This window comes from Aspergillus multicolor, assembly GCF_047715735.1.
Source record: "Aspergillus multicolor strain CBS 133.54 unplaced genomic scaffold BDW74scaffold_10, whole genome shotgun sequence".
Classification (NCBI taxonomy): Eukaryota; Fungi; Ascomycota; class Eurotiomycetes; order Eurotiales; family Aspergillaceae; genus Aspergillus; species Aspergillus multicolor.
This window is the reverse complement of record NW_027395961.1, coordinates 398944-424729: the sequence shown is the minus strand read 5'-3', so window position 1 is coordinate 424729 and position 25786 is coordinate 398944. Positions and strand designations below refer to the sequence as shown.

Below are 25786 nucleotides of genomic sequence, written 5' to 3'. Positions count from 1 at the left end.
ACTTCTTTCATCACGAACACATCAAATATAGTTTGTTCGTTTTCTCTTTTCCTCCATCCCTTCCATTACTGACCGTGTCCTTGCAGCCACTGAAGCTCGCGATGCCTCTCAATCTCGTCCGACAAGGCGGGGGTGTCTTCCGGAACCTCCCAGTCAATGGTGCCGTTGCGCGTCCAGTTCGTGTCATTTCGTCGCAGCACCACGTCCGACGCATTGCCTTCGTCGCACGTCGTTCTCCAGTCTCAATCACCCGCAGCCTGCCCTGTATTAGCTCGACAATCGGCCATCAAGTTCGAAGCTATGCCTCTTCAGAACGCCCTGCCAAACCTGCTGGCAGCAAGTCTACTGCGTCTAAGAAGTCGACTACGACAAAGAAGCCTGCGAAGGTAGCCAAGCAACTTCCGAAGAAATCTGCGAAGAAGCCAACGAAGAAGCCAGCGAAGAAGCAAACTCCGAGGAAGAAGAAACCCTTGACCGAGGCACAAATCGAGCGACGCAACGACAAGGAGAGACGCGAGAAGCTCCGCCAGCTTAAAGAGACCGCTTTGAAGCTGCCGAAGAAGCTTCCGTACACGTTACACACGGTAGCCTTTGCGGATAAGTTCTCAAAGGCTGACAGATCCGACAATCCATCTCAGCAGGAACTTTTTAGCCGGGTTTCTGACCTTGTGCGATTGGCCAGTCCTGAGGAGAAACAGGTTCGTGAAGCCCCTGGTCCCCATGACATCCAGTCTAAGAGCTCACGGTCTTCAGCGGTACACCGAGCAAGTCAAGGCCAACAAGGTTGCAAATGACGCTGCTCTGAAAGCGTTTGTAGAGAGTTACACCCCTCTCCAGATCCTGGAAGCAAATCGAGCTCGGCGCCGACTTGCAAAACTCCGCAACAAACAGAGGTGCACTCTTATTGATGATGAGCGTTTGGTTAAGTCCGCAATGACTGGTTGGCTTTACTTCTTGAATGAGACTCGCGACAAGAATGCAAGCATTCCGGAAGCCAGCAGAACCGCGGCATCTGAATGGAAAAACTTGTCGGTATCAGAGAAATCGGTCAGTCACTTGCCTTGGGAAACGTGCTTTTTGAAACTAAGTAACCGGAATAGAAATATTATCGATTGGCCGAAGAAGACCAGGCACGCTACCAGCGTGAATATCTCAAGGTTTACGGTCAGCCAGCTCCGTCAGCAAAGAAAAAGCAGGATCAGCAGTAGAGGAAATGCGTTGTTGATCAACTCGTCACCTCTTTAAGAGATGATTTCACCCGAGCAGCTCAACCTTATGACCATGTATGAACGGTATTTGATCTTGTCATGGGGGTGAGGCACTTGCCAAAGATAAAGGATTGGTTGGGTCTATTTTGTTCTATGCTTTGTATCTCAGGCCTTTTCCGGCCTTCGTTTTCCCACTAGGTGTTATCAGTGTATTTTACCGGACTCTTGAATATTTTTACTGCTGAGTTTGTAGTGTGTCCTCGCTGAAACGGCGTTATGCCTCACTACAAGCATGGTCCTGCCATCAGAGGAGGTCTCTTGCCATGTAGGAGTCTATTGTCAAGGAAACCACGCCGTTTAACCTAGGCTCCAATGCTCGTAATATTGTCAGGCGTCCAGATCCCAGTCTTGTCTACCTACGTAGTCACATATGAGCGACTAATCATCTGAAACATGGGATGATATCTGCCGGAAGATTTCATTCATGCTAACGGGTAAAATAGAAATAAATGTCTGGCAGGGCTGGAAGAGTTGGGGGCACGAGGCAGTGCCAATTGACCTGTTTGAACCTACTTAGGTGGTTAGATGAGACCGAACACGAAGAGCCTGCCCCAGGTGAGAATGCAGGCATGGCGTCTCCATGTTGGGCATGAAGAAAGTGCATGCCACTGCCCGTCTACGGAGCATTTACCCCGTAGTGGGTATCGCAGGTGAAGTACGCTGCAGAAGGCCGTCTTGAGTCATGGCGTTCGACTTTCAAAATCTTGAGGCCTTTCAAGAAAAAATCTGAACATGTGAGTTCCGTACATAGACCTGTCCTCACTGTAGATGGACTGCTGTAAATATACAGTTAAAGCCCGCCTGCAAGTCATACAGATAGAGACGGGAGCAGTCGGTTCGATTGAGGACTTGTGCAGAGGATGGCGAGCAACTTGAAACTCAAAGTGCATCCGACGGCGTCGGCCGCGAAACGAAAAAGATGAAGAACCAATAACAACGGTTTTTTCCTTCCATAGGCTGCGGGGTTGTCTTGACTAGGTCTTCGCCTTCGATGCGGTGAGGGAGAGCTTCTAGACACGATCGAGTATTTGGCGGCTACCCGAGGTACTCGTTGGAGAAGCGATCCTCGATCCTGGATAGGCTGTTAGTAGAAGCCGGTGCTGTAGGAAGATGCAGATTGGAGGGCCTGGGCGACGATAATACAAACCAAGACCCTTGATGATCGGTTAACTGCTCGTACCATGGCATTGTTGTCGAGGTATAACCAAGGCCCAAGGGTCCGATCCTTTTGGAACCCCACTCGTTGGCAACAACAATAATGTACAACGGGTATACAATCCTGGACGAACGTTGGAAACGGACCCGGTCAGGTAGCTATCGGACTGTAGGTGACTCGACAGATGCGGGCTATAAAGCTGCAATCTCCCTTGGCTACATGTATCGTGCATAAGCCTGTGCGAAAGGAGGGGTGGACTCTTTATCGATAGGGCCGTTTGCTCCCACCGCTGGTTCTCTAAGTGGCCTGTCCCTGCGTGACTCCATCATATCTTTGGTTCCCTTCCTACAGTCATTATTTTGTTTTACGGACACTTGACTGTTCCAGATCTCTTGTTGTCTTTTGTCACCAATTTCAATGCGCCTATCCCATCGCGACTAGCGGTGCTTCAGCCTTTCGCTCCCCAGCCACCGTTTATACTCGATCGCCTGGGTGCCGATCAATGCGTAGCACAGATCCTACGGGTAAGCATGCAACGAACGAGAGGAGGGGAGCCTGTCCAGCCCAGACCGAGATTGATTTGATGAGTGCTGCTGGATAAGCAAAGCAAACGAAAAATTTTCCCTCTTGCTTCAAGCGCAACCACTGACATTGCTGGTTTTGCAAGCCCCTTTACTGTAGTTCTCACATTCCTCGTCCTAGTTGTCGCACACCGTCCAATAACGTCTTGTCGTTGGCCGATCTTCGCGACACCCTCCTTCATTCCAACCCTCCCAGTTCCAGTCCCACCGCCTCGAGCTTCGTATCATGAACTTCATGATTTCTCCGTCTCCCTGCTGAGCGAGCATCCTGCGATTACCCGTCGCTCTCGAAGCCAGATGCTTCGGTTGTTTACGCTCTGCCGACAGAACTCGGTCCCCGATTGATGAGCTTTTGGTCCGTGTCCGTATAGTTTTGGTGTCAGCAACGTTGGACGATTTTGGTTTACCACAGTTGCTAGGTCGCATGAGTGCAATTCCTTTGAGCTTGCGCCGATAGTTTGGACGTTAGTCTTGTCTTTTTGAGTGGGGTGGCTTTCTGTTCATTTCACAGCTTCCGTGTCGAGTCGAGAAGCACGTTCGGTCTTGCTTTCTGTTCAACATAATCGCATGCGCGTACCGACTCGAGTCGCTGGTTATTTCGCTGCCCATCATGGATTCTGCGCGCTTACAACCTCGGGAAACAATGGCCAAAGCGGACACTCATTCCATACAATTGTCGCCTCCGGAGAAGGACCGAAATAGAGCAGCTTATAGTCCATGGTCCGGACTTGGAATGAAAAAAGCCCTAAACGATATAAGACTTGTGGCCGCTATTTCTTCCCTGACTGATGGAGTTGGTGAACAAAGTGTTTCTATTTTGACGGCGAAGGCTATAGAGGTATGGTATTCTGCGGCGCATCTTATCGCAGTGTATCAATACTCATCACTTCAAATTACACAGGATATTGAGCGCTGCCTGAGCGAATTCCATGACGCGACGTCCATTTTTGAGATTGATCTGCACCTTCCGAATCCCTTCTGCGCCCCTTCTCCACCCTCGTACGATGAAGCAATCGATGATTTACCTCCCGAGTACTCTGAGACTGCGCCGCTTGCTCAACAGAAGAGTCTGGTTCAAGACGCGAGCTTGGATGAAAAGGGCAGATCAAAGAACAAGTCGACACGCGAAATTATTGACTTCGAGGAGCCCTTTGGCATTCGCGAACATAAAGGAGGTAAGAAGAAGAAAGGAGGAGCTGCGAAGAGTAATCCACCGCCTCCACCGCCTCCGCCACCACCTCCGCCGCCGGAAGAAAACAACGACCCGCCAGATGAGGGCGCTGGTGATGCAGGCGGCTCCGGGGATGGAAATGGCGACGACGGCAACAATGGTGGTGATGGTGGTGACGGCGGAGACGACGATGACGGCTGGGGTGATGCCTGGGGCACAACGACCACCAAGAAGAAGAAGAAACAAAAGCAGAAAGAGGAGGAGGAAAGATTGAAGAAAGAGGAGGAGGAGCGGCTGGCCAAGGAAGAGGAAGAACGCGAGGCACAGGAAGAGGCGGACCAAAAAGCTGCAGAAGAGGCCGCGGCAGCACAAGACACAGGACTCAGTTGGGCGGACGACGCCGATGGGGACAACGACGACTCATGGGCTGGAGTTGGCGCCGGGAAGAAAAAGAAAAAGAAGGGCAAGGTGTGTGCTGATACGAATCCACTAAATTAACCACTTTGCTAACCATGAACAGTTGGAACCAGCTGAGGCTGATCTCCAAGATGTGAGCCTCAATGACGGAGCTCCACAGCTGGACTTGAACTTTGACGCACCAAAGTCAACTGGATTCAGCTTTGGCGCAGGGGGCGGAGGAGGTAGTGGTGGAGGTGGCAGCAAATGGGGCCTTGATTCTCTATCTGGTGCAACTAGCGGGAAAGATACAAATCCTTGGGGCGGTGGTCTTAAAGCCGATCCCTTGAACATGTCCATGGGATTTGGGTTTGGAGGAGGCTTCGATCCCGCTCCGGCTGCTACGAATGATGATTCTAAGGAGACAAAGGATGACGACGGGTGGGGAGTTTGGGATCCTATGTCGAAGAAGAAGGACAAGAAGAAAGCGGCAGAGCCTATTATAGAGGAGCCACCCAAGGCCCCGGAGCCGCCGCCCACTGATGATTGGTTAGGTGGATTTGCTACAACTAAGAAGGGCAAAAAGGCAAAGAAGAAGGAAGAGGACGAGCGGAAAAAGCGCGAGGAGGAAGAGAAGAAAAGGCAAGAGGAAGAAGAGGCAGAGAAGAAGCAGCTAGAGGAAGAAGAGGAGGAGAAAAAGCGACAGGAGGAAGAAGAGGCAGAGAGGAAGAGGCAGGAAGAGGAGGAGGAAAGACTTAGACAAGAGGAGGAAGACCGGCTGGCAAAAGAAGAGGAGGAGAGAAAAGCCAAGGAGGAAGAGGAGCGTAAAGCTAAGGAGGAGGCCGAGAAGAATGACGGCTGGGGCACAGGCTGGGGCTTTACCACTGCGATTGATAAAAAGAAGAAGAAGAAAGGCAAGGCTGCGCTGATACCGGAGCCTGCCCCAGAACCACCTCGCGAGCCCACCCCCCCTCCAGCTGAACCGGAGCCAGAGCCTGAACCCGAACCCGAGCCGGAGCCAGAACCTGAGGAGTGGAAACCCGATTTCCCAGACGATCCCCTTTACGACAACTGGATGAATCTATCCTCCAAGGAACGAAAGAAGCGCGAGAGAGCGTTGACTAAGAAAGGCCTTCCCATCCCTGGTCGTGACTTTCCCCTTGAGCCTCCGCCGAAACCAGAACCCGCGCCTGAACCGGAGCCTGAGCCTGAACCCGAACTAGCGCTAGAGGAATCCCCTCCGGAGCCAGAGCCGGTCCCAGACGAAAACAATCAATTGGTTGAGATAGTCCATGAACAGCAGCCTGAGGATGATCCAGTGGAAGATGTTGGATGGGGTGGCATATGGGGGTCTTCGAAAGACAAGAAGAAAAAGAAGAGTAGGATCGCCGCAGAGCCTCCGCCCCCTGCACCTACGCCCCCCTCCTTGGGGCTCGAGCGAGAGTTCACCCGAGATTCTGAGCTTGACAGAGAAGATCCTGTCTGGGACGATTTCGACAGCAAGCCCGCAAAGACCCCGGTCAAAGCCTCCAAAGGATTCTGGGCTAGTATCGGAGCAGCTACCTTGGGCAGTAAGTCAAAGGTCAGCAAGAAAAAGTCAGACGAGCTGCCTGAGGAACTTGACCCCCTAGAAGAAACGAAGGCCGTGGAAGCTGATTTGATTGATATCGCCGACGAACCAGCAGACATTCCTCCGGAAGCGTCAGAGCCGCCGCCAATCGCGCCTGAAGCACCTGAGCCACCCGCGCCAGCCGCGGTGCCAACTAAGACATCCAAGACCAAAACGTCAGCAAAACTTTCCGTCGCGGAGCGCATCAGCGCTCTTGAAAAGGCAAAGAAAGAGAGGCTGAAAGGAAAGGCTGCGCTAGAAAAATTGAAATCAAGGGAGAAGGAAGCTCCTCCGCCTGAACCAGAGCCTGTGGAGCCGCCCCCGCAGGAAGACCCAGTAGAGGTCGACCCTGAGCCTACTAAGACGGAGCGCTCACACGATTCGGTGCCTGGCAGTTTTCCTGACTTTGACGATCCCCCAGCGGAGGCTGAGCCGCCTGCTGAACCTGAACCAGACCCGGAGCCGGAACCTGAACCTGAACCTGAGGCAGAACCCGAACCTAAGCCGGAGCCCATCTCCTCAAAGAAGTTAAAGAAGAAAGAAAAGAAGAAAGGCAAGCTTCTAGAGCCGGAACCTGAGAAGAAAAAGAAGAAGGCGAAGGAACCTGAGCCTGAGCCTGAACCAGATCCAGTGCCGGAGGCCGAACCTGAACCTGAACCAGCACCTGAACCTGAGCCCGAACCTGAGGTTGTGCCGGAGCCGGAGCCGGAGCCGGAACCAGTTACACTAACGAAGTCCGAAAAGAAGAAGAAGAAGTTGAAGAAAGCAGAGACTGAGGCTATGCCTGATCCGGAACCAGAGCCAGAAGCTGAGCACGCCCCAGGAGAGCCGGAGCCTGAACCCCCAGCCGAACCTGATATGCCAGCTGAAGAGGCCGAGAGGGCTCTAGAAGTAGAGGAAGAGCCAGCACCTGCTCTCAAGCCTGAGAAGATGGCGAAGAAGGGAAAGAAAGGCTCGAAAAAGCCTGTGCCACCACAGGAACCTCTCACAGCTGACGATATGATGGCAACCGGCGCACTAGATCCGGATGTCGAGAACCCAGTGACACCTGTGAAGCCAGTCAAGAAGGAGCGAGCTCGAGTAGAGCGTACACCTGCCACCTCTTGGGGCTTCTGGGGTGCTACGCCTCCGAGGAAACCGCAGACCAGGGAGGCTAGACTTAGCAAGAAGGAAGCCCCGGCCATTGTGAGGTCAAAGTCGACCAAACAGTCCAAAGCAAAAGAGTCTGAGAATGAAGCAGAGCGATCTTCGGCATCTGATAAGGATAAACGGCGAGAAGCTAGGGCCAGTCGCGGCATGACGTTCTCGAACTTCATTCTGGGCACGCCACCGCAGTCCTCTCGCACCAAGTCAGTCAGTAGGTCTACTCCGCATGCTACCAAGCGGTCGTCTAGACGTCAATCGGCCGACATTGATGAAGGCGGGCTCCCAACTCCGCCACTCGAGGATGCTGTTCCGGACAAAGCGGCAAAGATGATGGGCGTGAAGGAATCAAGATCCAGACATGAGAGACATGAAAGGCATAGGGAGCGGAGGAAATCTCGTAAGTTGATTCTTGTCTACGCGTTGAATGACTTCTGACAAGTGTAGGCGTCCCCGACCCATACGCCCTTGACGATGATGATTTGGTCGTGGTGAATAAGGAAGATGTCGACCAACCCTCGAAAGAAGGCTCAAGACATTCAGGTTCCAGACGCTCAGGGCGAGACTCCGCGCGACGTGTAAGGCCCCCAATCCATCCCAGAAAGTTGTTGCCTAATAACATGCTCTAGTCGAGATCCAATCCCGAAGAACCCCATGAAGACGAAAGAGTACCAGACGTATTCTCCGGCCCCGACGACATCGCCTTTGTAGAAGCTCCACCGTCTAGGGAACGAGAGCGTCGCGTAAAGCGATCAAGTACCGTTCCGAAGAAGCCCGAGCCTACAGGTCTAATGGGTCTGCTTGGATCTTTGCGAAGAAACACAAAGACCGAGCCCCCGGCTCCAGAACGTCGCAAATCTCGCTCACGCCGTGACGACGATGCCAGGTACGCGACTGAGACAGAGCGGGATGATACTCGTCGCCGACGCGAGGATAGACGGAGACGTTCTACCCGACCAGAAGCAGACGGTGACGGGAATGAGCCTGCCGTCATCGGCGCGTTCCCTGACACAGAGGCGGAGGATGCAGAAGCTCGACGGGCAGCGCATAGAGCGCGACGTGCTTCACGTCAAGCCCCGCAGGCTGCCGCTGACGAACTTCGGGAGACCGCGATCCGCGAAGCCGAGGAGAGACGGGCACGGCGAAGAGAAGAAAGAGCTCGCCGAGAGGAACAGGCCCGTGAGCGTGAGGAGCAGGAACGGCAACTACGTGAGGAAGAAGAGCGCCGGCGCGAGGAGAAACGTGCACGCAGAGCTGCCCGGGAAGAGCGCATCCGTAGAGAAGAACAAGAAGCACAGGAAGAAGAGGCTCGATTAGCGGCGGAACGACGAGAGCGCAGACGCCATCGGGAGGCAGAAATGCACGAGTACTCTGGTTACGGCCACGAACGACAGCACAGACACCGTTCTCGCGTCGACGACACAATCGCAAGAGACTTCTACCTCGATAGCCATGAGCCCGAGCGCGAAAGGGAACGACCGCGATACAGCCACCGCTCCAGAGACGAGCGTGACCGTGATGCTGACCGATCCAGCCGCAGCCGAAGAAAGTCCCGCGCGGCTGATCCTACGAAACCAACTCCGATGCCGCTCGGAGCCCGCAAAGACAAGACTTCTTCGTGGGTAGACTCACAAGCCGATGAGCCTCCCGAGCCACCCCCAATTGTGCCCACCGTCCTCGACATGCCACCTGGCCCTGACGAGCAGATCCCCGGCCATACAATGTCGTCGGATGAAGAGGCACGCCGTGAGCTGCGGAAGCAGTCGAGGAGGAGGACTAAATATCCTGGACTCAACGACCAAGAGATCGAGGAAATTAGGGCAAGGAGGCGTGAGGCTCGACGAGCAGAACGGGAGCATGGAAAGACGAGCTCTAGTGGTGACTATGAGCGAGATCGTGGCATGAGATATGACCGTGACCGTGGATATGGAGAGGCACCGAAGAGGCCGAGTTGGTTAAAGAAGCTTACGACTTTTGGATGAAGATGATGAATTACCTTTTTTTCTGCTGTACATGCTTGATGATGAACATGATGAAATGATTATGGATTTTGGATACCAGTCTACTTGGTTCCATGACGATTACTTTTGGCTTTGACTTTTGCCTCTTGATGTGCAATATCTCCTGTTCTTGATACCTTTGTATAACGACTATAAGAACCCCACTATTCTTTGAAACAAATGATCTATCGTTCTATCTAAACCGAAAGCTAGCTACTCTCCCCAGCCTTCCTCTTCCTCCTCTTCTCCAAATAAAACCTCCCTCCCTCATACATACTCAAATAGATACTCAGCGAGACCGCCGTCCAAACAACCCGAATCGCTCCACCCCGGAAAAGACCCTTAACCCCTTCATCCCGGAAGATCTTCTTGCCAACGCCCCAAACACTCCCCTGCTCCTTCGGCACATCCTTCCCCCCAGCCGCAGAGTCGCCACCACTAGCAGCAAGCATCATCCGTGTCTTAACAACGTCAATCGGCGTCGTAATAACCGATGCAATGCTCCCAGAAACACTCGCCGCTATCCCCGTTAGCACAGCACGCTCATACACAGGCTCCTGAACCTCCGGCCCAGTTTTACTCTGATTATTCACACCGGTATACCCCTGCTGCCGGTGCCGCCGCTCAACAAGCCACCCCTTGACAGCCTCGAAAATCGGGAAATTTATCCCTGTGAACGGGAGATTTCGCCCCACGAGCGCCGAGTACCCGCTCCATAGCTTCCAGGGGTGCTGTCTGAAGCGCGAGAGGACTTGGAGAGTTACGCTCCGGCTTCCGCCTCGCCCTTGTTCCTGTGTATTTGAGGATGACGGATTTGCGTTGTTGATGACTTGCGCATTCTGTTTTATTACCTCGGCTGGCGTCAGGAGGAGACACGAGACCATTTCGCCGGCGGAGGAGGAGAGCGCGTTTATGGCTGGGGCGGGGATGGATTGGAGGAACGGGGATGTGGTGGATTGTTGGGCGCTGGTGATCGTTGATTTGCAGGTTTCGTAGGTTGTGAAGAATGCTCCTGCTATATGCGTATTGAAGTATCAGCCTGCCGTATATCTCAGATGTAGACAAGAGAGGAAATTGGTCGGCACGTACAAGCAGGAATGGTACTCAGCACAACGCTCACAACGCCCTGGTATAGTCCGCGGAAGAGCACGTTCTTCTTGATCCTGTTTGTTGCCACATCTTTGTAGATTGTTGAGTAGTTGGGTGATTGGATGCGGGTCTTTAGCGTGTCGAAGGGGTAGACGAGGAAGTCGACTGTTACGACGGCGACGGCGCCGGACTAGGTGATGGGGATTGTTAGCTGCGATGCTCATGGGGTTGAGGGGGGAGCGGCTTGGAATGCGGGGAAGGAAGGCGTACGATCCAGATGTCGAGGGCGCTGTTTTGCATTGTAGGTGGCGCATCGTCCTAGATATCTCGCAAGGGGAATAGATTTCGAGAAGAGGATCTGTATAGAAATGCAATTGTAGATGTCATGGTCGTTATCAGTCTATGAGGTCATACCTGTGGAGACCGTGCCCTAATCTGTATTGGAGTGTGAGCATGACATGCTTGATTTATTGATGGATCATTGACAAGCCTCCATATACCCGTTTTAAGGCTTTAGCAATCATGGAAATCACGTCAGAAGATGGCGTGATGCTTCGTGTTCTGACCCTGGAGATGTCCCCCTGACATGCTTCGGGCTACATTGAGCCGCTAGTACCTATGGCAGAACAGACCATAAACGTTGGGGTTGAAAAGGAAATCTGACAGCAGTGCTGTATCTATCAGCACAGCAGTGGTGCATCTAAAGAAAACAACATGAGATGTGGTCCATTGACATGATATGCACGGTTCATTCGTGGCGGGTGTAAGCTTTGGTGATTGACTGTTGGGTAGATGGGAGCGAATGATGAATTTTAGTAGGGAGCCGTGAGAAAGTCTCTGATAAGCTCAGTTTTCTCTTGGACAATTACAATTCCCCATGGCTCCAGGAACATATCCGGTGTGTGGACTAAGTAGTAAGCTGTACAGCTTCAGTAGATTGGCAAAACTATGGATATCAAGGTGGTGGTACGGAGATTGGTTACCCAATTGCAGAATCAATATCAGGAGCTGTACAGGGTGCCTCAGCAATCGTACACATCTGACTGTAAAAGGCCTCTTGACTAGCCGTGGTGTACGGAGCCGCCTCCTATAGCAGAGCCGCACCAGCCGCCTTGTGTGCTACTGAGGGAGACTGCCTTGCCGTCCACCTACGCAAGTAGTGTAAGGAGTATTCAAGTCATGTAGATAGCATCTCTAACATACCCCGCAACTCTAGCCGTCACGAAATAACGTCAAGGGACATATTAACAGTCAGTACAAGAATTTTCCCTCCTTACGCCGTAAGGTCATGCATGAATCCCAAATCTCCGTTCATAAACATCCCATAAATCATTTGGCAATCTCGCCGGGCAGAAGGTTGCCCTTGACTGCGAACATCTTTCCGGTCGTAGACGAAACAAAGCTGTCGACCTGGCGTGCGTACTGCTCCACCTGGCGGGTGTTGAGCAGGGTTTCGAGGCGGCTGGGCTCCTGGGGGAGCTTGAACAGCCGTTGCCACTCGTCCTCGGGGAGGGGCGCCTGCTTGAGCGTTGCGCGAGTGGCATTTTCGGCCTTGCGCTTGGTCTGCCAGGCTGTGATCTTGGCCTGCTCTCGGGCGAGCGAGCGCTGGTAGTACTGGAAGTTGCTCGTCTCGGTGTGGTGGGTCTCGATGCTGTCGAGGAGGAGGTCGCAGTTCTTCTCGAGGAAGGGGTCGATGCTGAGGGAGAGGTTGTCGAAGTTGGGCGCCAGGATGGGCTGCTTGGCGAAGGGAGAGGACTCCAGGGTGGCGAGAGAGGCGGGGATATCAGTAGGGGCCGTCTGGGTCTGGTTCTGAAGCTGGTGGAGGAAGGAGGTGATCAGGTGGGAGTTGTGGATTTCGACAGGGAGCTCGACGAAGATATCCTGGTACTTCAGGTTGGTCTTTTGCAGTCTACAAACGTCAGCTTGGCTCGCGTTTGATTCGTAAGTAAGTCGTACTCGTCAGAAGTGAACTTGTTGTCCTTGAAAGCAGCCATGAACTTGGGCGACAGACGGAACGCCCTCAAGCTCAGGCTTCCCTGGGAGCTGCGGCTGGGGTCGTGAACAAGCGCAACTGTCCTCTCGTTCATTTCCTTCTGGTAGAAAAACTGGTTCTCGATGACGTTCATGTTGACAAAGTTGCCCATGTTGGCGCTTGTGTACCAGCCAACGTTGTTGGCGTCAACGTTTACTTCGCGGAGCATGCGGATCATCTCAGCCTGGTAAACTGTGTTGGCCTTCGCACGGGGAGCAGCGGCGGCAGGGTTGGGGGCGGCGTTGTCAAAGTGCGACTCCGGGGGGACTTCGACGACGGGGAAAGGGAAGGAGTTTGTGATTTCGAGAACGCCGTCCACGTCCATACCGACGATCGAACCGGTCGCAGTCGTCGGGAAAGCCTGGGAGCAGTGCTTGATGATTTTCATAACAACCTAACCGGCATGAGCTTCATCCTTATCCTCATACCGCAGCGCGGAAAATCTTCAAAGCGGGGATTTGGACGGAGTTTTCGTACCAGGGCCTCGACCTTGACGGCCGTGAGGGGGGCTACTTCTTTCCTGCAGAGACATTAGTTGAGAACAACAGATTAAAGCGAGCAACAGCAGGACTTACTCCGCCATTATGAATGATGCTGCTGGGGGTAGACTTGACTGGCGATAGGAGTCGTCGGGTCGATGGTTTGTGTGAATCAATCGAACATTTTCCACCGCCTCGGCTGAAATGGGCTAGCGTGCCAAGACTTCCATTCATACTGATGTCGGACTTGTCCAGCGTCTTACAGTCCACACTGCCTTAGGTACATTCTCTCTATTCAATACATCGTTGCGTTCGACCAATATTCATAAAACAATCAGCATTCCGTCTTATTCACAGTCTATAGATGTCAAGTACTATGGTGACGAGGCTGTCCCTTTCGGACCTCGATCAACTGCACTTTATCTCCCACACTCGGCACATCACTGCCAGCGGGCGTGCGAGACCGGCCGGCTTGTCGAAGAGCACGGCGATGGTCCTTCCTGAGCCGCTTCAAGAGTTTGAAGTCGACATCTGGCACATCGGGATCTTGCACGGCTGGAGTGCTGAGACCGTCACCATTAACATTGATTCGTGCCTCGTCAATTAGGTTGTTATGGATGAGGTTCCAAGCCTGCAAGCCCTTGAGCATCTCCCGCAGTCGGTGCTGGTGGTCCGGCACCCAGGTTTTGTAGACGTTCATGACAAACTTATAGGCGGTCCACTTGTCCTTGTCCGTTATCCACTGGAATTCTTCTTTAACGACCCAACTATGGTAAGTTATCTTCATGATCTCATCGTCATTGGGGTTGAATTTGATCCTCGGGTAATGAGCATGGATCCTCACCGACTTATGATCATATGAGATTGAAAACCCCAGGATTCGGCGGTGCAGCTTTCTGACCCTCTTGGGGAAGGAGCGCTTGCATATGGCGATGATGTTTCGCATTGCCACTGCCATGCTGTGTGCATTCTGGCGTTCTGCTGTCTCGAGAGTTGCCTTCTCTTCATTACTAGGAGCTTGCTTTGTCTCGGCCGTCAGGAAGGGAAACACCAGTTTGCGTATGACACAGGTGAAAGAATGTCCACTCATTTTGCATCTTGCAGCGGGCTCGAATGGCAACGGCGACTCGAAGTACCTTGCGGCGTCATCCATCGCGTCTTTTCTCCCGGGACCAAAGGCGTCTTGGTGGAATCCCGCGGTGTAGTCTGGCTGTGGTATGGGCGGTTTGTATCCCATAGCCGGCAGATTGACGGCGTATCGATGCGGCAGCCGCTCGGAGTTTTCGTCAAATGGACAGGCCCAGTCCCAATAGTGGCATACAGCGTCCTTGAGGTGCTTAACCGTTACCTCTGGCTCACGGAAACCCGCAAACTCAGCACTTGGGACTATCAGATTGCCCACAAGGTTCATGATTCCGGGTGCGTTATGGCCTCTCGCTGCGTTTCTGACGGCATTCCAGCTGGCATCATCAAACAATGTTCCTGTCGGTGAATCAAGCTTATCGGTAAGGAGTTGGTCGCAAATATTCTGGTCCTCTTGCATCGGCCCTGTCCCGTCACCACGGACATTGGGGGACGCGGTTGGCGAAGCGTAATCCGATGGCGAAACGTCAGCCAGGTAGCAGCCCCATTGTGCAAGCCAGTCGACACATTTCGGGTCCATGTAGAGATCATCCCTCTTACTTCGGGGCAGCGGATGTACCCATTTCTCCTCCCCCTTCATATCCTCAGACGGTATCGCGCTTCCTGGCGTGAATCCCGAAGGGATATTGTAGCACTCCACACTATCTGGAAGTCCCTCGAAACCAGGCACAGTGCGTCCCATCTCTTTTCTGATTTGCAAGAACGGTTTGACTGCCTTTTCAGGGGCAGTCTGTCCATGCCATTGGTCTAGATACTTCCTAGGATACTTCATCTTCCGGCGCCACCGGTCTATGATCCTGCGCCTTTTCTTGACAGCTGCCGCTCGCAGTCGAGCTTCCCGCACCTTATCTGGATCCGGAACAATCTATTTCGGAACTGTCAGCAGCTGCCTGCATAGATAAGCCTCCACAAGGACATGGTTCATACCGGGTTACTTGGGTCCAATATCGGCGACGGACTCGGCGGTAGACGACCGGGTGGGAGGCGTCCTGGCAATGATGTATTGAGTCGAAGACTCGGTTTCGTCCGTCTTGGAAGAGCTCCTATAGCTCGGTCGAGCTTTGCAGACTTGCTATCATCCGATTCGGCCGTCGTGGAAGGGGAGAAACTGCCCGACGACGAGCCTGAGAACGGAGATATGACTATAGAAGGCGATGGTGGTCTTGATGGTGCGGACGCTGACGACGGCGAACTTGGCGGGCTCGCGGCTGCCGCTCTGCCCTTACGACCTCTTCCAGCGCCTTTCTTGACCCTTCCTCCTATTACTCCTCCAGTTGGTGCTGGGGCTGGGGCTGAAGCTGCGGAGGGCGCTGCCGCTCCTCCTCGTCCACCACCACGTCCCTGTCCTCGCCCACGCGCCCCTCCTCGCCCACCTCTTGCAGCCCCTGCGCCTGCAGCTGCTTTCCTTGCATCCTCTGCAGCTTTCCTCGCAGCATTCTGTTGCATTGCCTGAACGCGCGCTGTCGGGGGTTTCGGCGGCAACGGCGGACTGTTCTTCCTTTTCACCATCTTTGCTTGTTTACCAGTGAACACGGATCTGTTATACTATGAAGTGTATTCTCATCTATCGGGGTGAGTATTCTTTTTACAAATACTGAGATGGTGGTAATGGAGGAACTGTTCTACTTATCGCTCTACTGTTCTATGGAGCCCTACCTCACGGTGTCGCTGGTGATAAAGGCCTGCTAAAGGGCTTTATGCAGTGCTTCAGACGTGCAATATACGAGTAATACAATTGCAAGAGGATAGTAAGCATGATGTTTCGCATGCTGATTGCCAGCTAAGTACTTTTAGTCTTCATGATGGGTTATGTGATCTTGACCTGCTTGACCCGCTTGACTTGCACGCTTTGTTAGTACGAGCCCTATGTGCGAAGCAGCTAATACGATGTTCCTATTCGGCTATGAAACAAACGAAGCTGTCAAAGAAAGATATTTCGACCAACAGTCCTCATTGTATGTATCGCCTTTTCTTTGTTCCATGTGCTTCAGAAGTGCCGTCACAGGTCTTTGTGTGCACACCTACCGTTTCTGGGACAGAGCTTGAAATATTTGGCTCTGCGACGACTATTGCTAGATAGTTGCGGCATGACTATCTTTACTTCACAACAACCCTCAACGCGTGTTCCGTCATAATATTATGGATTGCGGTAGCTTGCGGCATTCTACCAGTTGCCGAAGCCGGAAGCCCTAAGACATCCCGCAGACCGGGAAGCCGAGAGGATTGAGATGAGCTTGGAGGGTACAAGGGAGAGGCTGGAGACGTCTCTCTTCCCACCCGCATAAACCCGGATTAATCCAGAATGTCAATTCCCTACAAAGTACATAGATTAAGTCTCCAAGCTCGCCATACAGCAACCCATTACCTTATCAACATGATGTATACTCAGTTATCGCAATCTCAGATAAGATCCGGCCAGCATCCGTCCCCACCTCTTCGGCCGTACATAAACAACTTAGTCCATCTACTAGCCTTCTCCAACTCCGTCATTGCTCTTTCCACAAAAGAAACCCTCCCAAACCCAGATTCATCATAGAACCTCCATAGAACCACATCACCACCATGTCCCTCGAAACCTTCCCCTACGGAAACCACGACCTCCAAACCGTCACCATCGCAAAGCCCTACCCCGCACGCGCCCCCCTCCACGCCGAAAACACCGATACCGAGAATGGCTACTGGGTGATGTAATTAATACCTTACCCTCCCTCCTCTTCATCCCTACAAACAGTATTGCAATACTAACACATCGACGCAGCCTAATCCACGGCGGCGCCTGGCGCGACCCAACCCAAACCTCAACAACCTATCTAGCCCCCGCCCTGCGCATCCTCTCCTCCTCCGAGTCCCTAAACTCCCAATCCAAACACATCACAGGCCTCGCCTCAATCTCGTACCGCCTAAGCGCGCACCCGTCTCACGCACAAGATACCAACACGATAGAGTCCCACCTGCGCAATGCCAAGCATCCCGAACACATAAACGACATCCAGCTGGCGCTCTCGTTCCTGCAGACGAAGTATATGTTCGGGGAGCGCTATGTACTTGTTGGACACTCTTGTGGTGCGACGCTGGCGTTTCAGGCTGTTATGCGTTCTTTAGCGACAAACCTAGAAAAAGATGGGGAGGGGCACGGGGATGGGTATGTTGCGCCGCTGGCGATTTTGGGGATGGCAGGGATATATGACCTGCGTCTTTTAAGGGATAGTCATAGTGAGATTTCGGCGTATCAGGAGTTTATTGAGGGGGCGTTTGGAAAGGATGAGGGGGTGTGGGATGCGGCGAGTCCGGGTGTCGTGAAGGGTGAGGAGGGGGTGGAGGGGTGGAAGGAGGGGAGGGTTGTTGTGCTTGCGCATTCAGATGAGGATGAGCTTTGTGATGTAGCGCAGAGTGAGAAGATGAAGGAATTTTTTGGGGAATGGGGGAAGAAGAGCGAAAAGAGGGAGGTTCAGATGCTGCCTATCAAGGGAAAGCATGATGAAGCCTGGGAGAAGGGAGAGGAGCTTGCGAGAGGGATCTTATTTACGATTGAGAGATTGCAGAGCTTGGGGATTTAGCTTGATGATAGATAATAAACTTGAAGCCAGACTTGCCATTGCGTTGCTATGCATCGGTTGAACAGATAAATATCGTTTATTTCGTATGTCCCATGTCATGAACAAGGTATCATGAAACTAGTACACATTAGAAGAAATAGAAAACAGACCGGCCATTTTCAAAACTGCAACTCCCATGATAGTTGTCGTACTCGCACAAAAATGAAAAGAAACCATACGCCTGATGCTTTGGTGCCAGCCACTGAAAAAAAGGAAAAGAAATGAAGCTGTGGATCGAAGAGATGACATCCACCCTTAAAATGCTTATGAAATGATGGAAAGTCGTCGTAGTAAAAAGTCAAACTCAGTTGCCAATATCCATACGACCAGAGGCACCGTCGCCGGCAACTCTCTCCTTGGTCTCGACTATCTCCTCGTCATCTTCGTCCTCCAATTCATCGTCTTCGTCATCTTCGACATATCTCGCTTCCACCCCGGCGTCGCGAAGACGGGCCCTGGTCTCTTCGCGGTAGCGGTCCTGCCAGCGCGCAAGAGCAGCACTAGCGTGGACGCGGAAGCCGTAAATGCGTGGTTCATAGCGGCGGGTGGACTTTTCCGGGAGGAGAGCAGGGTACACCTGGAAGAGCATGCTGGTGAAAGAGGTACCGAAGTATGCGCCATCAATCGAAGCATGTCTGGACGATTTGGGATTATAGACGTCCTCACACTTGGAGCAGTAGAGGCGGACAGTGCTCATGTTGGCGACATCGTTCTGACCGGTGGGGAGGAGAGGGTGGCCTTCGCACATAACACGCGGGCACTTTCCAAAGTCGCCTTTCTTGTATTTGTCGACCTAGGGACAAATCCTGTTAGTACAAGAGACCTCAAAGCGCGCGCTGTCATGCATACCATCTTCGCGAGACCACGGGTGGTGACAATGTAGCGAGCATGGACCAAGCCATACAAATGGCGCGCCGACTTCTCAATCTGCTCGCGAAGGTCGTCGTCCGCATCAAGATCGAAAACGTCCGTCACCAGATCCAGCGCATACTGGTAGTAGGGAACCTCGGTGTTCAAGCCGGTAAGGTTGAAGCGGTCGGTCAGGTATTCTTCGTCGATCTCGCAAAAGTACTCGTTGCCGCGGGAAGAGATGAACTGCGAATGCCAGTTAGGTTTCGGTTGCGGAAGCGGAATTTCATAATGATAACGCTCGCGCAGAGAGCGCATGGCCGGGCTGGGGTCAGAGAACGAGGTGCGACAGGAGCGAGAGCCCGACTGCTGCTGCTCCTCGTCCTCCTCCTCCAAGTCCCCGTGGAGAGATTGATAGTGAAGGTCATGATCAGAGATCGAGTCTGAGCCCGTGCGATAAATAGATAACGCCATTTCGCCAGACAGAAAGCCAATGATCATGAAGTGGGAAACGAGGCAGGTGTGTGTTAAGCTTCCAGAAGCAGGCTCCTCAGGATTGCGATGCAAACATGGAAACCGGTCCAAAAGCAACAAACACCGCCCATCGACCTCGGAGCTATGGTAGATGTCCGGTGTCCGATGTCCTTTCCCTTCACAACAACCACCCCACAAAACAAATCTCACGCGCAGAAAGAAAGTACCGGGGAACTCACCCAGTCTCTCCAGTAACTAGTATAGTCGCTGTCGGTCTCACTATTGAAGTCTTCCATCATTTTGGCGGTTCGGTCTGTCGGAGTGCAAGGTCGGAATTAACGTTATTTCGTCGCTTTCCCAAGGTTTGCCTGTAACAGCCTGAGAGGGAAGACCGGCCCAAGATGACCCAAGCGCAGAATGGCTCTCAGAACTGTACAGCGCTGATATAACCTTCAGAGCATCCAGCAACAGTTGCCTTGTTGAGGTCGCACAAAGGTCGTCTTCACAATGGACGAAGGAGGGCGCTGTGTTAGAATAGAGCAGTGTGTGTCTTCACCATTCTTCTTCCCGCTGTTATCAGCACATCTTTTGGTTTGGGCTTAGCGCGGGGTTGGCGGTCTGAATGCTCTGTCTCTATCTCACCGCCTTCGCTTCGGCACTGGCCTAGATTCCCGTGAGCTTCAATGCACACCTCTTTCATTGCTTGCATGACTCTACAGATACAATGGAGAGATTGGTTCTTATGAATCAAGCCCATTGACTTGAGAAATTGTATGGGGAGGATGGCAGCTTTCGGACAGCTATATCCATGGCTATATGCCTATGTACATATCTTCCACGGATCCGCGCTCTCCATATGTACAAGCCTTGACGCAATATAAGCATAAGCTTAGCTGCCAAGCGGAGGGTTAGCATTAGCGACAAGCTGCTCGAAATACGCCTATTTGCAAAATCAGTATACGATGTCCAGTACTACATGCGGCCACTTACCTGGAACCAGGTCCCAGCCTCCGGAGCCGGCTGAAGAGAAGCAGCCGCACCACAGTGAGCATCATACCGCTCAGCACTGGTATCAGAGGTGCCATCGCTCTCACCACCGGGCTTGACCCAAACGAAGGCGTCGACCAACTCGTCGCCTGTGTCGGTAGTTGGACGGACACCGAAGCCAGTGCCCTTGGAATTGCACCAGTCGCCCCATTCGATCTGCCCGGTGGGCTGCTTACCATTGCGGCCTATTGCGATTAGCTAGGGCATTTGACTCTTGGTTACTGCATACGTACCGGTGTCGACGATGAAGTGAGCGTCCCAGCCTGCGGCTGCGAGCTGAGGAGCAAAGCTGTTGATGTAGCCCTTCTCATCACAAACAGCGTTTTGCGAGGTGTACGAGGGGCAAACGTCGATATCCCAGGCGTTGTAGTTGGCCACGTTGGTTGCGAGACCGCGAAGGGCTGCAGGCGAACCAGCGGTTTGGTACACGCTCGCGTAGAGCTGCGCCGCTGGGCCGATGTTGGCGGGCCATCCCAGCCACCCGGCATGACCTAGACAATTTCAGTAAGCTGGACGGTAAGTTGTTTCTCGGACATACCGGCATCAAGATACATGGATACGTTGGGAAGATTCAACTGGGTAACGGCGTAATTTGTGCACTCGAGGTAGGCCTCTTGAGCATTGGCACACTTCGCCACGCCCAGGTTGGTCACCAGGTTGGCCAAGCTATCAGGTTCTGCATTGCCCCAGATTCAGCAAGGATCAGAACGTTTAGGGAAGGATACTAACCAATAACAAGAAGAATGTTCGTGTCCGAGTACTGCACAATATGCTCGCGGATGGAATCAATGTACGCCTTGTACTTTTCAACACCTCCGTCGGCAATCGAAAGCTCCCCATTACTCGCCAGCGCAGCACAGTCACGGTCCGGGAGGTTATAGACCACAAAGATACCAGCAACCGGAGGGTTGGCTCCAGCATCATTGAGCTCCTTGATGTTTGTGAGGTACTCGCCCATAGAAGGAACCTTGTCCGTCTTGTCCCTGGTGCTCTGTTACTTATCGGTGTGAAGGTGAAGGGAGAACAGAAACCTTACATCCAGTGGAATGATGGAACCTCGGCGGCATGAGTCGCCTGCTCCGCCAATGACCCAGTCATAGACGGAACGGCCAGGCTCATGACCTCGGAGCTATAGTACGGGTTGGCATAGAGCTGGTACCCTTCAAAAGGGTTGCCTGTTGCCTGCACCGTGGCCCCGGAGCTAGTCGGTGTCGCGCCAGACGTGCTCGTCGCCTGGGGCAGAGCACTTACGCCTGCTGCACCAAGGAGTGGTAGCAGGGCTGCCAATGCCTTCATACTGAGAGTTTGCATCTGTGCGAAATCTGGATACGGAATGAGCAGAAAGTTCAAGGTGTCTTTCTGAACCTGCAGAAAGGAAACAAAGTCCGCGTCTGTGTTGCTTCGAACATCCTCGTCGTCAAACGGGAGAGTTCTTATATAGATTGAGTACTATTCCAGCTTGGCCACGACTAAATCACAAGCAGCTCCATTGCCCAAAGAATCAAGGGACGCCCAGGCGGAGGGAGATCACTCTGTTGCATGGCACAGTTTGGCCGGCTTGGATGTGCCATTGCTGTACTCCAGGTGAGAAATGAGTGTTTCAACAGTGCATGCAGAGTATTCCTGAGGTATGATCAGGGTCTTGGGGTAATTCTTCATGGCGCCAACCCCAGACAGACGGACACTCCCCGTAGCGGAAAAGGCACAGGGGTAGCTGATCGCCATAAGGCTGCGACATAACACATCATCAATCACGAGGTAGAACATCACCGGATGATTCGTTTTATATCGTTGGCGTACTGACTTAGGTACTGGCATAGAGAACAGAGAGCCTCCATCTAGATATTAGATATTTTTCACCGGCATTCCCAGCTTTAGATTGCATGAGTGTATGTCGATAGTCTCAAAGGAAAGCTGCTGCCACAATAACGCCATGCATGTGCCCCTTACCTCACTTCCCTGGCTTTCCATGTAATCAATTGGAATGCCCAGAGACGGCGTCCGCTCCGAGCCCGCCCTGTTTCAAGTACAGAGGTAGGGCTGCGCCCGTGAAGAGCGGGTCCATCAGAAGGGCGAAAGGCGGTTTCTCCGCATGCTTCTCTGCATGTTTATTCCTGTTCAGGTGAGATTGGAGCAGGGGCCGCAGGGGCGTCCACCGATGTTCCTGGCACGGTCTAATGGTCCGAGCCTCCTGAAGACTTCCCCCCACACTTTAGATGTGGAGGTACGATGCACGTGCTGCTGCCAGGTACAGTACTCCACATACTCGAAGACTCAAGAAGCAGAGGCTGTTTGGTCTAACGTTTCCAAATGACTACTATTACTGATGTCGAATGTCCATGTTTGATGTCAAGTCCCGAAATTGAAAGTTAATAGACCTAATGATAAAAGAAATATCTGATTCGATGCATTTGGTATAATGTTGAGTAGGGAACACAAAGGAAACGACTGTCAAAGTCAAGTGGAATGATAAAGACAGAAACCAAGAACTAACGGGCCGCAGCCTGATCACACTCCGCTATGAACCTGCGAATGCCTTCAGACCCCTCAAAGCCCGACACACTCCCAGTGATACCATAGCTGACAGCGTCCGGGAAGAATGCGCGGTCACCCAGCTCGCTGACGCCAATGCTCGAATAACCCGAGGGAGACTTGGCCCATGGATTAGAACCGAACATTGTCACGTCATCGAAGCTAAGCTCTCGTATAGACTGCTTGGGGTATCCGAGGGATGTCTGCGTAGCGTCTTCACCTGACAGCATGGCCTGCCAGTCAACTTCCTCAGGTCGTTGAGAAGTTTTGGTCTCTTGCTGGAAGAAGAACTCGTCTGTGTCCGAGGATGGAGCGACGCTAGGGGCAAATGGGAAGAGAAGCGCAAGCTCAGCGCCTGTGCGGACGTCAAAGTCTGCATCTTGGCTGACCTTCCCTCGCTGAACGCCTACTTCATCGCAGAGTCGCTCCACTGTTTCGGCATCGCACCCCGGGAATCTAACTCTGATTGTAGACCTATCCTCAAGTAAGATGGGTAAGTCACCTAGCGTAGCTAGACACTTGAGGTCATTGAGGATAGCAGCCAGGTCCTTAAGGGCGCGGGCGAAATCAGCGGACAAGAAGTCCAAAAGGCCCTCGGAGTTAAGGGTCTCCGCCTCAGCGCCAGTGGGGGCAAACTTCTTCTGGAGGCCAAAGGCAGTGATGGTAGGGGAAATCTTAAAGTCAATGAAGGAGCCAGGGGCTGCGCGAGGAATGGCAGCCATCTTCCGCTCGGCTTCATCCTGAAGCACGGTCACAGCCTTGAACTTCTTGTTTCGGGTGACCGGATCAATTCCATCGAATCGAGCCTTCTGTCCGGAGAGGAAGAATGCTCGCACTCCCACCGAAACATTGTTTATAACCTGAGCAGGTGCGGCAGGGGCATGGGAGAAGTATCGAGCACCTCCAATGCGCCCTGCACCGACCGCATAACCTCCAGCTGTACGACCAAGAGTGCCTCCAGTGAGGTTCGGACGGAGAGCAGAGGCGAATGGCGCCCGATTGGTGAGTCGGCTGACATTTCCGGCAATGCGTGGTGATCTATAAGACGCCTTGTCTCCCTGAACAGCCGCTTTGAAGTATGAAGCAAACGAACCTGTCGCTCGGGTGGAGAATTGGCGACCGTGGGCTTGACGGATGGCAGCGGCTCGACTGATGGGCTGTCGAGGGGTAATCCGCGCATATGCTGGCTGGACGCGAAGAGAAACCTGCTGAGCCGGTTCTGAGATTTTTGCCTTTACGGCTTTGTATGCCTTTGCGTAGGCGAACCTGAGCGGCTGTCAGCTATCGAGACGGAGTATAAGATGGGGCGGCTCATGACTCACCTAGCTGCTCTCCATAGCTTGGGAAGCAGCAGGTGCCCACTTGACGGAGGCATCCTGACAATGAAATATCACAGACTAATTGAAAAATGAAGATGAGTATCTCATCCTCGAGTGGAACTCGATGGTAAGAAGTAGGACAACGGATGCCTGATGATGAAGGTCATCATCCGAGTGGCGCAGTGGCATGTGATCACGCCACCTGCCTGAGGCTACACGGTTGAAACCGGAGGTAATCTCACCAATGAGCCTTTAGGATTCCTTTAAAGAGAATCTAGAAGTATTTTGAAAGGTTGTCAATTAGTTCAACTACTGCAAAATAGTATGACTGCGTCTAAGTTATCGAAGTGTTAGTTCCTAAGACATCGGGGTTATAGAAGTATATACTTTTGCTCAGACTTGATCCGAAATCTGTAAATCATCTAAATCACTTATTTGCCTCTAATAGCACATTTGTTTCATTATCATAACATGAGATCTTTCAAAGTCTAGATAGCCGGTCATTCTCAGATAGTCATTCGTCATCACCGAAGAAGACCTTGACGGGAAGCCAGTCATCACCACAGACCTTGAAGCGGTCCTTCAAGTTGTCCAGTTGGTTGACCTCCTCGTCGGTCAAGCTCCAGCCGTCAATATCGAAGTTCGCGTCAATGCGGGACTTGCTAACGGACTTGGGGATGACGCTCCAGCCTTTCTGGATACCCCACACGAGCAGCACTTGCTGGGGGGTCTTACCCTTCTTCTCAGCCAGCTTGAGGAGGGTAGGGTCTTTGTAGAGAGGAGAGTTGGTGGATCCCAGGCAGGAGTAACCAGTGGAGTGGATGCCCTTGGAGGAGTTGTAAGCAACGAGCTTGGGCGATGGGTTGTTGGGGTGCAGTTCAATCTGGTTGACAGCGGGAACGATCTTGGTGCTGGGGTCATTTAGGAGCTTCTCCAGGTTCTTAATACCGAAGTTCGAGACACCGATGTTGCGAACCTTGCCGGTCTCAGGGAGCTTCTGCATCTCTTGCCTGTCATCGGGTTAACATCTAAGCTACATCTCATAACGATAACCGTTCGGGCCTACCATGTCTTGATGAAGTCCCAGTCGGGAAGGTGCTTCTTCAGGTCGTTGGGGTCGGTGGAGCTGGGCCAGTGCACAAGGTAAAGGTCGACGTAGTCCAGGCCAAGGTCCTTGAGAGAGCTGTTGATGCCGTCTTGGACGCGGTGGTGCCAGGTGTTATCGAGCTTGGTAGTAACCCAAATTTCCTCACGAGGAACTCCAGAGTCCTTGATACCTTGTCCGACCTCAGCCTCGTTGCCGTACGCGAGGGCACTATAGGTGGCAGTCAGTCGCTGTCAAAGCGTTCTACGCATCATCACGAAGCTGCTTACGTATCAATGTGACGGTAGCCCCTCAGCAGAGCGTTCTTGACAGCCTCTCTGACCTCGTTTGGCTTGGATTGCCATGTACCGAGACCAATTGCGGGAATCTTGTCACCGGTGTTAAGGGTGTAGGTCTTCCTATTTTCAGGAGAAGCGTGAGCGTTTGCTCCGTGGCCAGATTGGAGAGACTTGATAGTAAAAGGCACGCAATCACTTACTTGGTGTGTTCAACAGACATGTTGCTGGAATTGCGCTGTTTTTTTCTGGATACGAGAATGATGAGAGGAAAGATTTGAGAAAAATTTAACCGGCTGGGAGGTGGAATTTAAAGAGGTAGCGTTGAGATCATCTCCAACCCAAGGACACAATGGCAAGGCAGGTCCATCCAGCACCCCCGAGGGGCGATGATGCCATTGGAGGGGCACAGAGGCCTCATGGTGGGGTTCTGCGATCCAGCTCAATTTATCCGTTTATCCCCAGCCAGTCGTTCCATCTCCAATTTAGCCGCTGTATTCTCCGAGTGCTCCACAGACGATG

At 52.7% G+C, this 25786-nt stretch overlaps 9 protein-coding genes across 9 annotated transcripts; 3 read left to right on the top strand and 6 right to left on the bottom strand.

Annotated features, from left to right (window-relative positions):
• Positions 1-11: 11 nt before the first annotated feature.
• BDW74DRAFT_152140 (uncharacterized protein) lies at positions 12-1602 on the top strand. The gene is made up of 3 exons (XM_073724309.1): positions 12-698; positions 754-1047; positions 1101-1602. Exons 1-3 carry the CDS (start codon positions 102-104, stop codon positions 1206-1208), a joined length of 999 nt encoding a protein of 332 aa, XP_073584570.1. The 5' UTR covers positions 12-101; the 3' UTR covers positions 1209-1602.
• A 2046-nt stretch (positions 1603-3648) lies between these two features.
• Positions 3649-9306, top strand: BDW74DRAFT_177543 (uncharacterized protein; the record flags this gene model as incomplete). The annotated part of the gene is made up of 5 exons (XM_073728922.1): positions 3649-3843; positions 3907-4644; positions 4697-7724; positions 7772-7902; positions 7954-9306. The coding sequence occupies 5 exons, from the start codon at positions 3649-3651 to the stop codon at positions 9304-9306; spliced, it is 5445 nt and encodes a 1814-aa protein (XP_073584569.1).
• A 113-nt stretch (positions 9307-9419) lies between these two features.
• Positions 9420-11001, bottom strand: BDW74DRAFT_13466 (putative mitochondrial carrier protein). Its single transcript, XM_073722366.1, has 3 exons — positions 10684-11001; positions 10414-10603; positions 9420-10339 (listed from the first exon to the last, which is right to left on the bottom strand). The coding sequence occupies exons 1-3, from the start codon at positions 10711-10713 to the stop codon at positions 9534-9536; spliced, it is 1026 nt and encodes a 341-aa protein (XP_073584568.1). The 5' UTR covers positions 10714-11001; the 3' UTR covers positions 9420-9533.
• A 623-nt stretch (positions 11002-11624) lies between these two features.
• BDW74DRAFT_13464 (putative eukaryotic translation initiation factor 3 subunit EifCh) lies at positions 11625-13069 on the bottom strand. Its single transcript, XM_073722365.1, has 4 exons — positions 13021-13069; positions 12923-12965; positions 12370-12839; positions 11625-12322 (listed from the first exon to the last, which is right to left on the bottom strand). Exons 1-4 carry the CDS (start codon positions 13026-13028, stop codon positions 11743-11745), a joined length of 1101 nt encoding a protein of 366 aa, XP_073584567.1. The 5' UTR covers positions 13029-13069; the 3' UTR covers positions 11625-11742.
• Positions 13070-13252: 183 nt separating this feature from the next.
• On the bottom strand, positions 13253-15084 carry BDW74DRAFT_13457 (uncharacterized protein). The gene has a single exon (XM_073722364.1). The coding sequence runs from the start codon at positions 14837-14839 to the stop codon at positions 13292-13294; it is 1548 nt and encodes a 515-aa protein (XP_073584566.1). The 5' UTR covers positions 14840-15084; the 3' UTR covers positions 13253-13291.
• A 1466-nt stretch (positions 15085-16550) lies between these two features.
• BDW74DRAFT_13438 (arylformamidase) lies at positions 16551-17683 on the top strand. The gene is made up of 2 exons (XM_073722362.1): positions 16551-16754; positions 16826-17683. Exons 1-2 carry the CDS (start codon positions 16630-16632, stop codon positions 17622-17624), a joined length of 924 nt encoding a protein of 307 aa, XP_073584565.1. The 5' UTR covers positions 16551-16629; the 3' UTR covers positions 17625-17683.
• Positions 17684-17967: 284 nt separating this feature from the next.
• On the bottom strand, positions 17968-18986 carry BDW74DRAFT_177539 (casein kinase II subunit beta family protein; the record flags this gene model as incomplete). Its single annotated transcript, XM_073728921.1, has 2 exons — positions 17968-18456; positions 18513-18986. 2 exons carry the CDS (start codon positions 18984-18986, stop codon positions 17968-17970), a joined length of 963 nt encoding a protein of 320 aa, XP_073584564.1.
• An 889-nt stretch (positions 18987-19875) lies between these two features.
• On the bottom strand, positions 19876-21329 carry BDW74DRAFT_177538 (glycoside hydrolase family 6 protein; the record flags this gene model as incomplete). Its single annotated transcript, XM_073728920.1, has 6 exons — positions 19876-19926; positions 19977-20218; positions 20267-20524; positions 20572-20709; positions 20763-21016; positions 21070-21329. The coding sequence occupies 6 exons, from the start codon at positions 21327-21329 to the stop codon at positions 19876-19878; spliced, it is 1203 nt and encodes a 400-aa protein (XP_073584563.1).
• A 1193-nt stretch (positions 21330-22522) lies between these two features.
• BDW74DRAFT_167516 (uncharacterized protein) lies at positions 22523-25487 on the bottom strand (the record flags this gene model as incomplete). The annotated part of the gene is made up of 5 exons (XM_073726699.1): positions 22523-23839; positions 24453-24894; positions 24951-25199; positions 25259-25387; positions 25468-25487. The coding sequence occupies 5 exons, from the start codon at positions 25485-25487 to the stop codon at positions 22523-22525; spliced, it is 2157 nt and encodes a 718-aa protein (XP_073584562.1).
• Positions 25488-25786: the final 299 nt, after the last annotated feature.

Bases quoted from the DNA above. Each gene is read 5' to 3' on its own strand.
- BDW74DRAFT_152140 (XM_073724309.1), top strand. From the start codon at position 102: ATGCCTCTCAATCTCGTCCGACAAGGCGGGGGTGTCTTCCGGAACCTC. The intron at 699-753 runs GTTCGTGAAGCC...CACGGTCTTCAG, and splicing joins CCAGTCCTGAGGAGAAACAG to CGGTACACCGAGCAAGTCAA. The intron at 1,048-1,100 runs GTCAGTCACTTG...TAACCGGAATAG, and splicing joins TGTCGGTATCAGAGAAATCG to AAATATTATCGATTGGCCGA.
- BDW74DRAFT_13466 (XM_073722366.1), bottom strand. From the start codon at position 10,713: ATGCAAAACAGCGCCCTCGACATCTGGATC. The intron at 10,604-10,683 runs GTACGCCTTCCT...CCCATCACCTAG, and splicing joins GCGCCCTCGACATCTGGATC to TCCGGCGCCGTCGCCGTCGT. The intron at 10,340-10,413 runs GTACGTGCCGAC...ATACGCATATAG, and splicing joins GCTGAGTACCATTCCTGCTT to CAGGAGCATTCTTCACAACC.
- BDW74DRAFT_13457 (XM_073722364.1), bottom strand. From the start codon at position 14,839: ATGAAGTATCCTAGGAAGTATCTAGACCAATGGCATGGACAGACTGCC.
- BDW74DRAFT_13438 (XM_073722362.1), top strand. From the start codon at position 16,630: ATGTCCCTCGAAACCTTCCCCTACGGAAACCACGACCTCCAAACCGTC. The intron at 16,755-16,825 runs GTAATTAATACC...ACATCGACGCAG, and splicing joins GAGAATGGCTACTGGGTGAT to CCTAATCCACGGCGGCGCCT.
- BDW74DRAFT_13464 (XM_073722365.1), bottom strand. The intron at 12,840-12,922 runs GTACGAAAACTC...CATGCCGGTTAG, and splicing joins CCGTCAAGGTCGAGGCCCTG to GTTGTTATGAAAATCATCAA. The intron at 12,323-12,369 runs GTACGACTTACT...TGACGTTTGTAG, and splicing joins AACAAGTTCACTTCTGACGA to ACTGCAAAAGACCAACCTGA.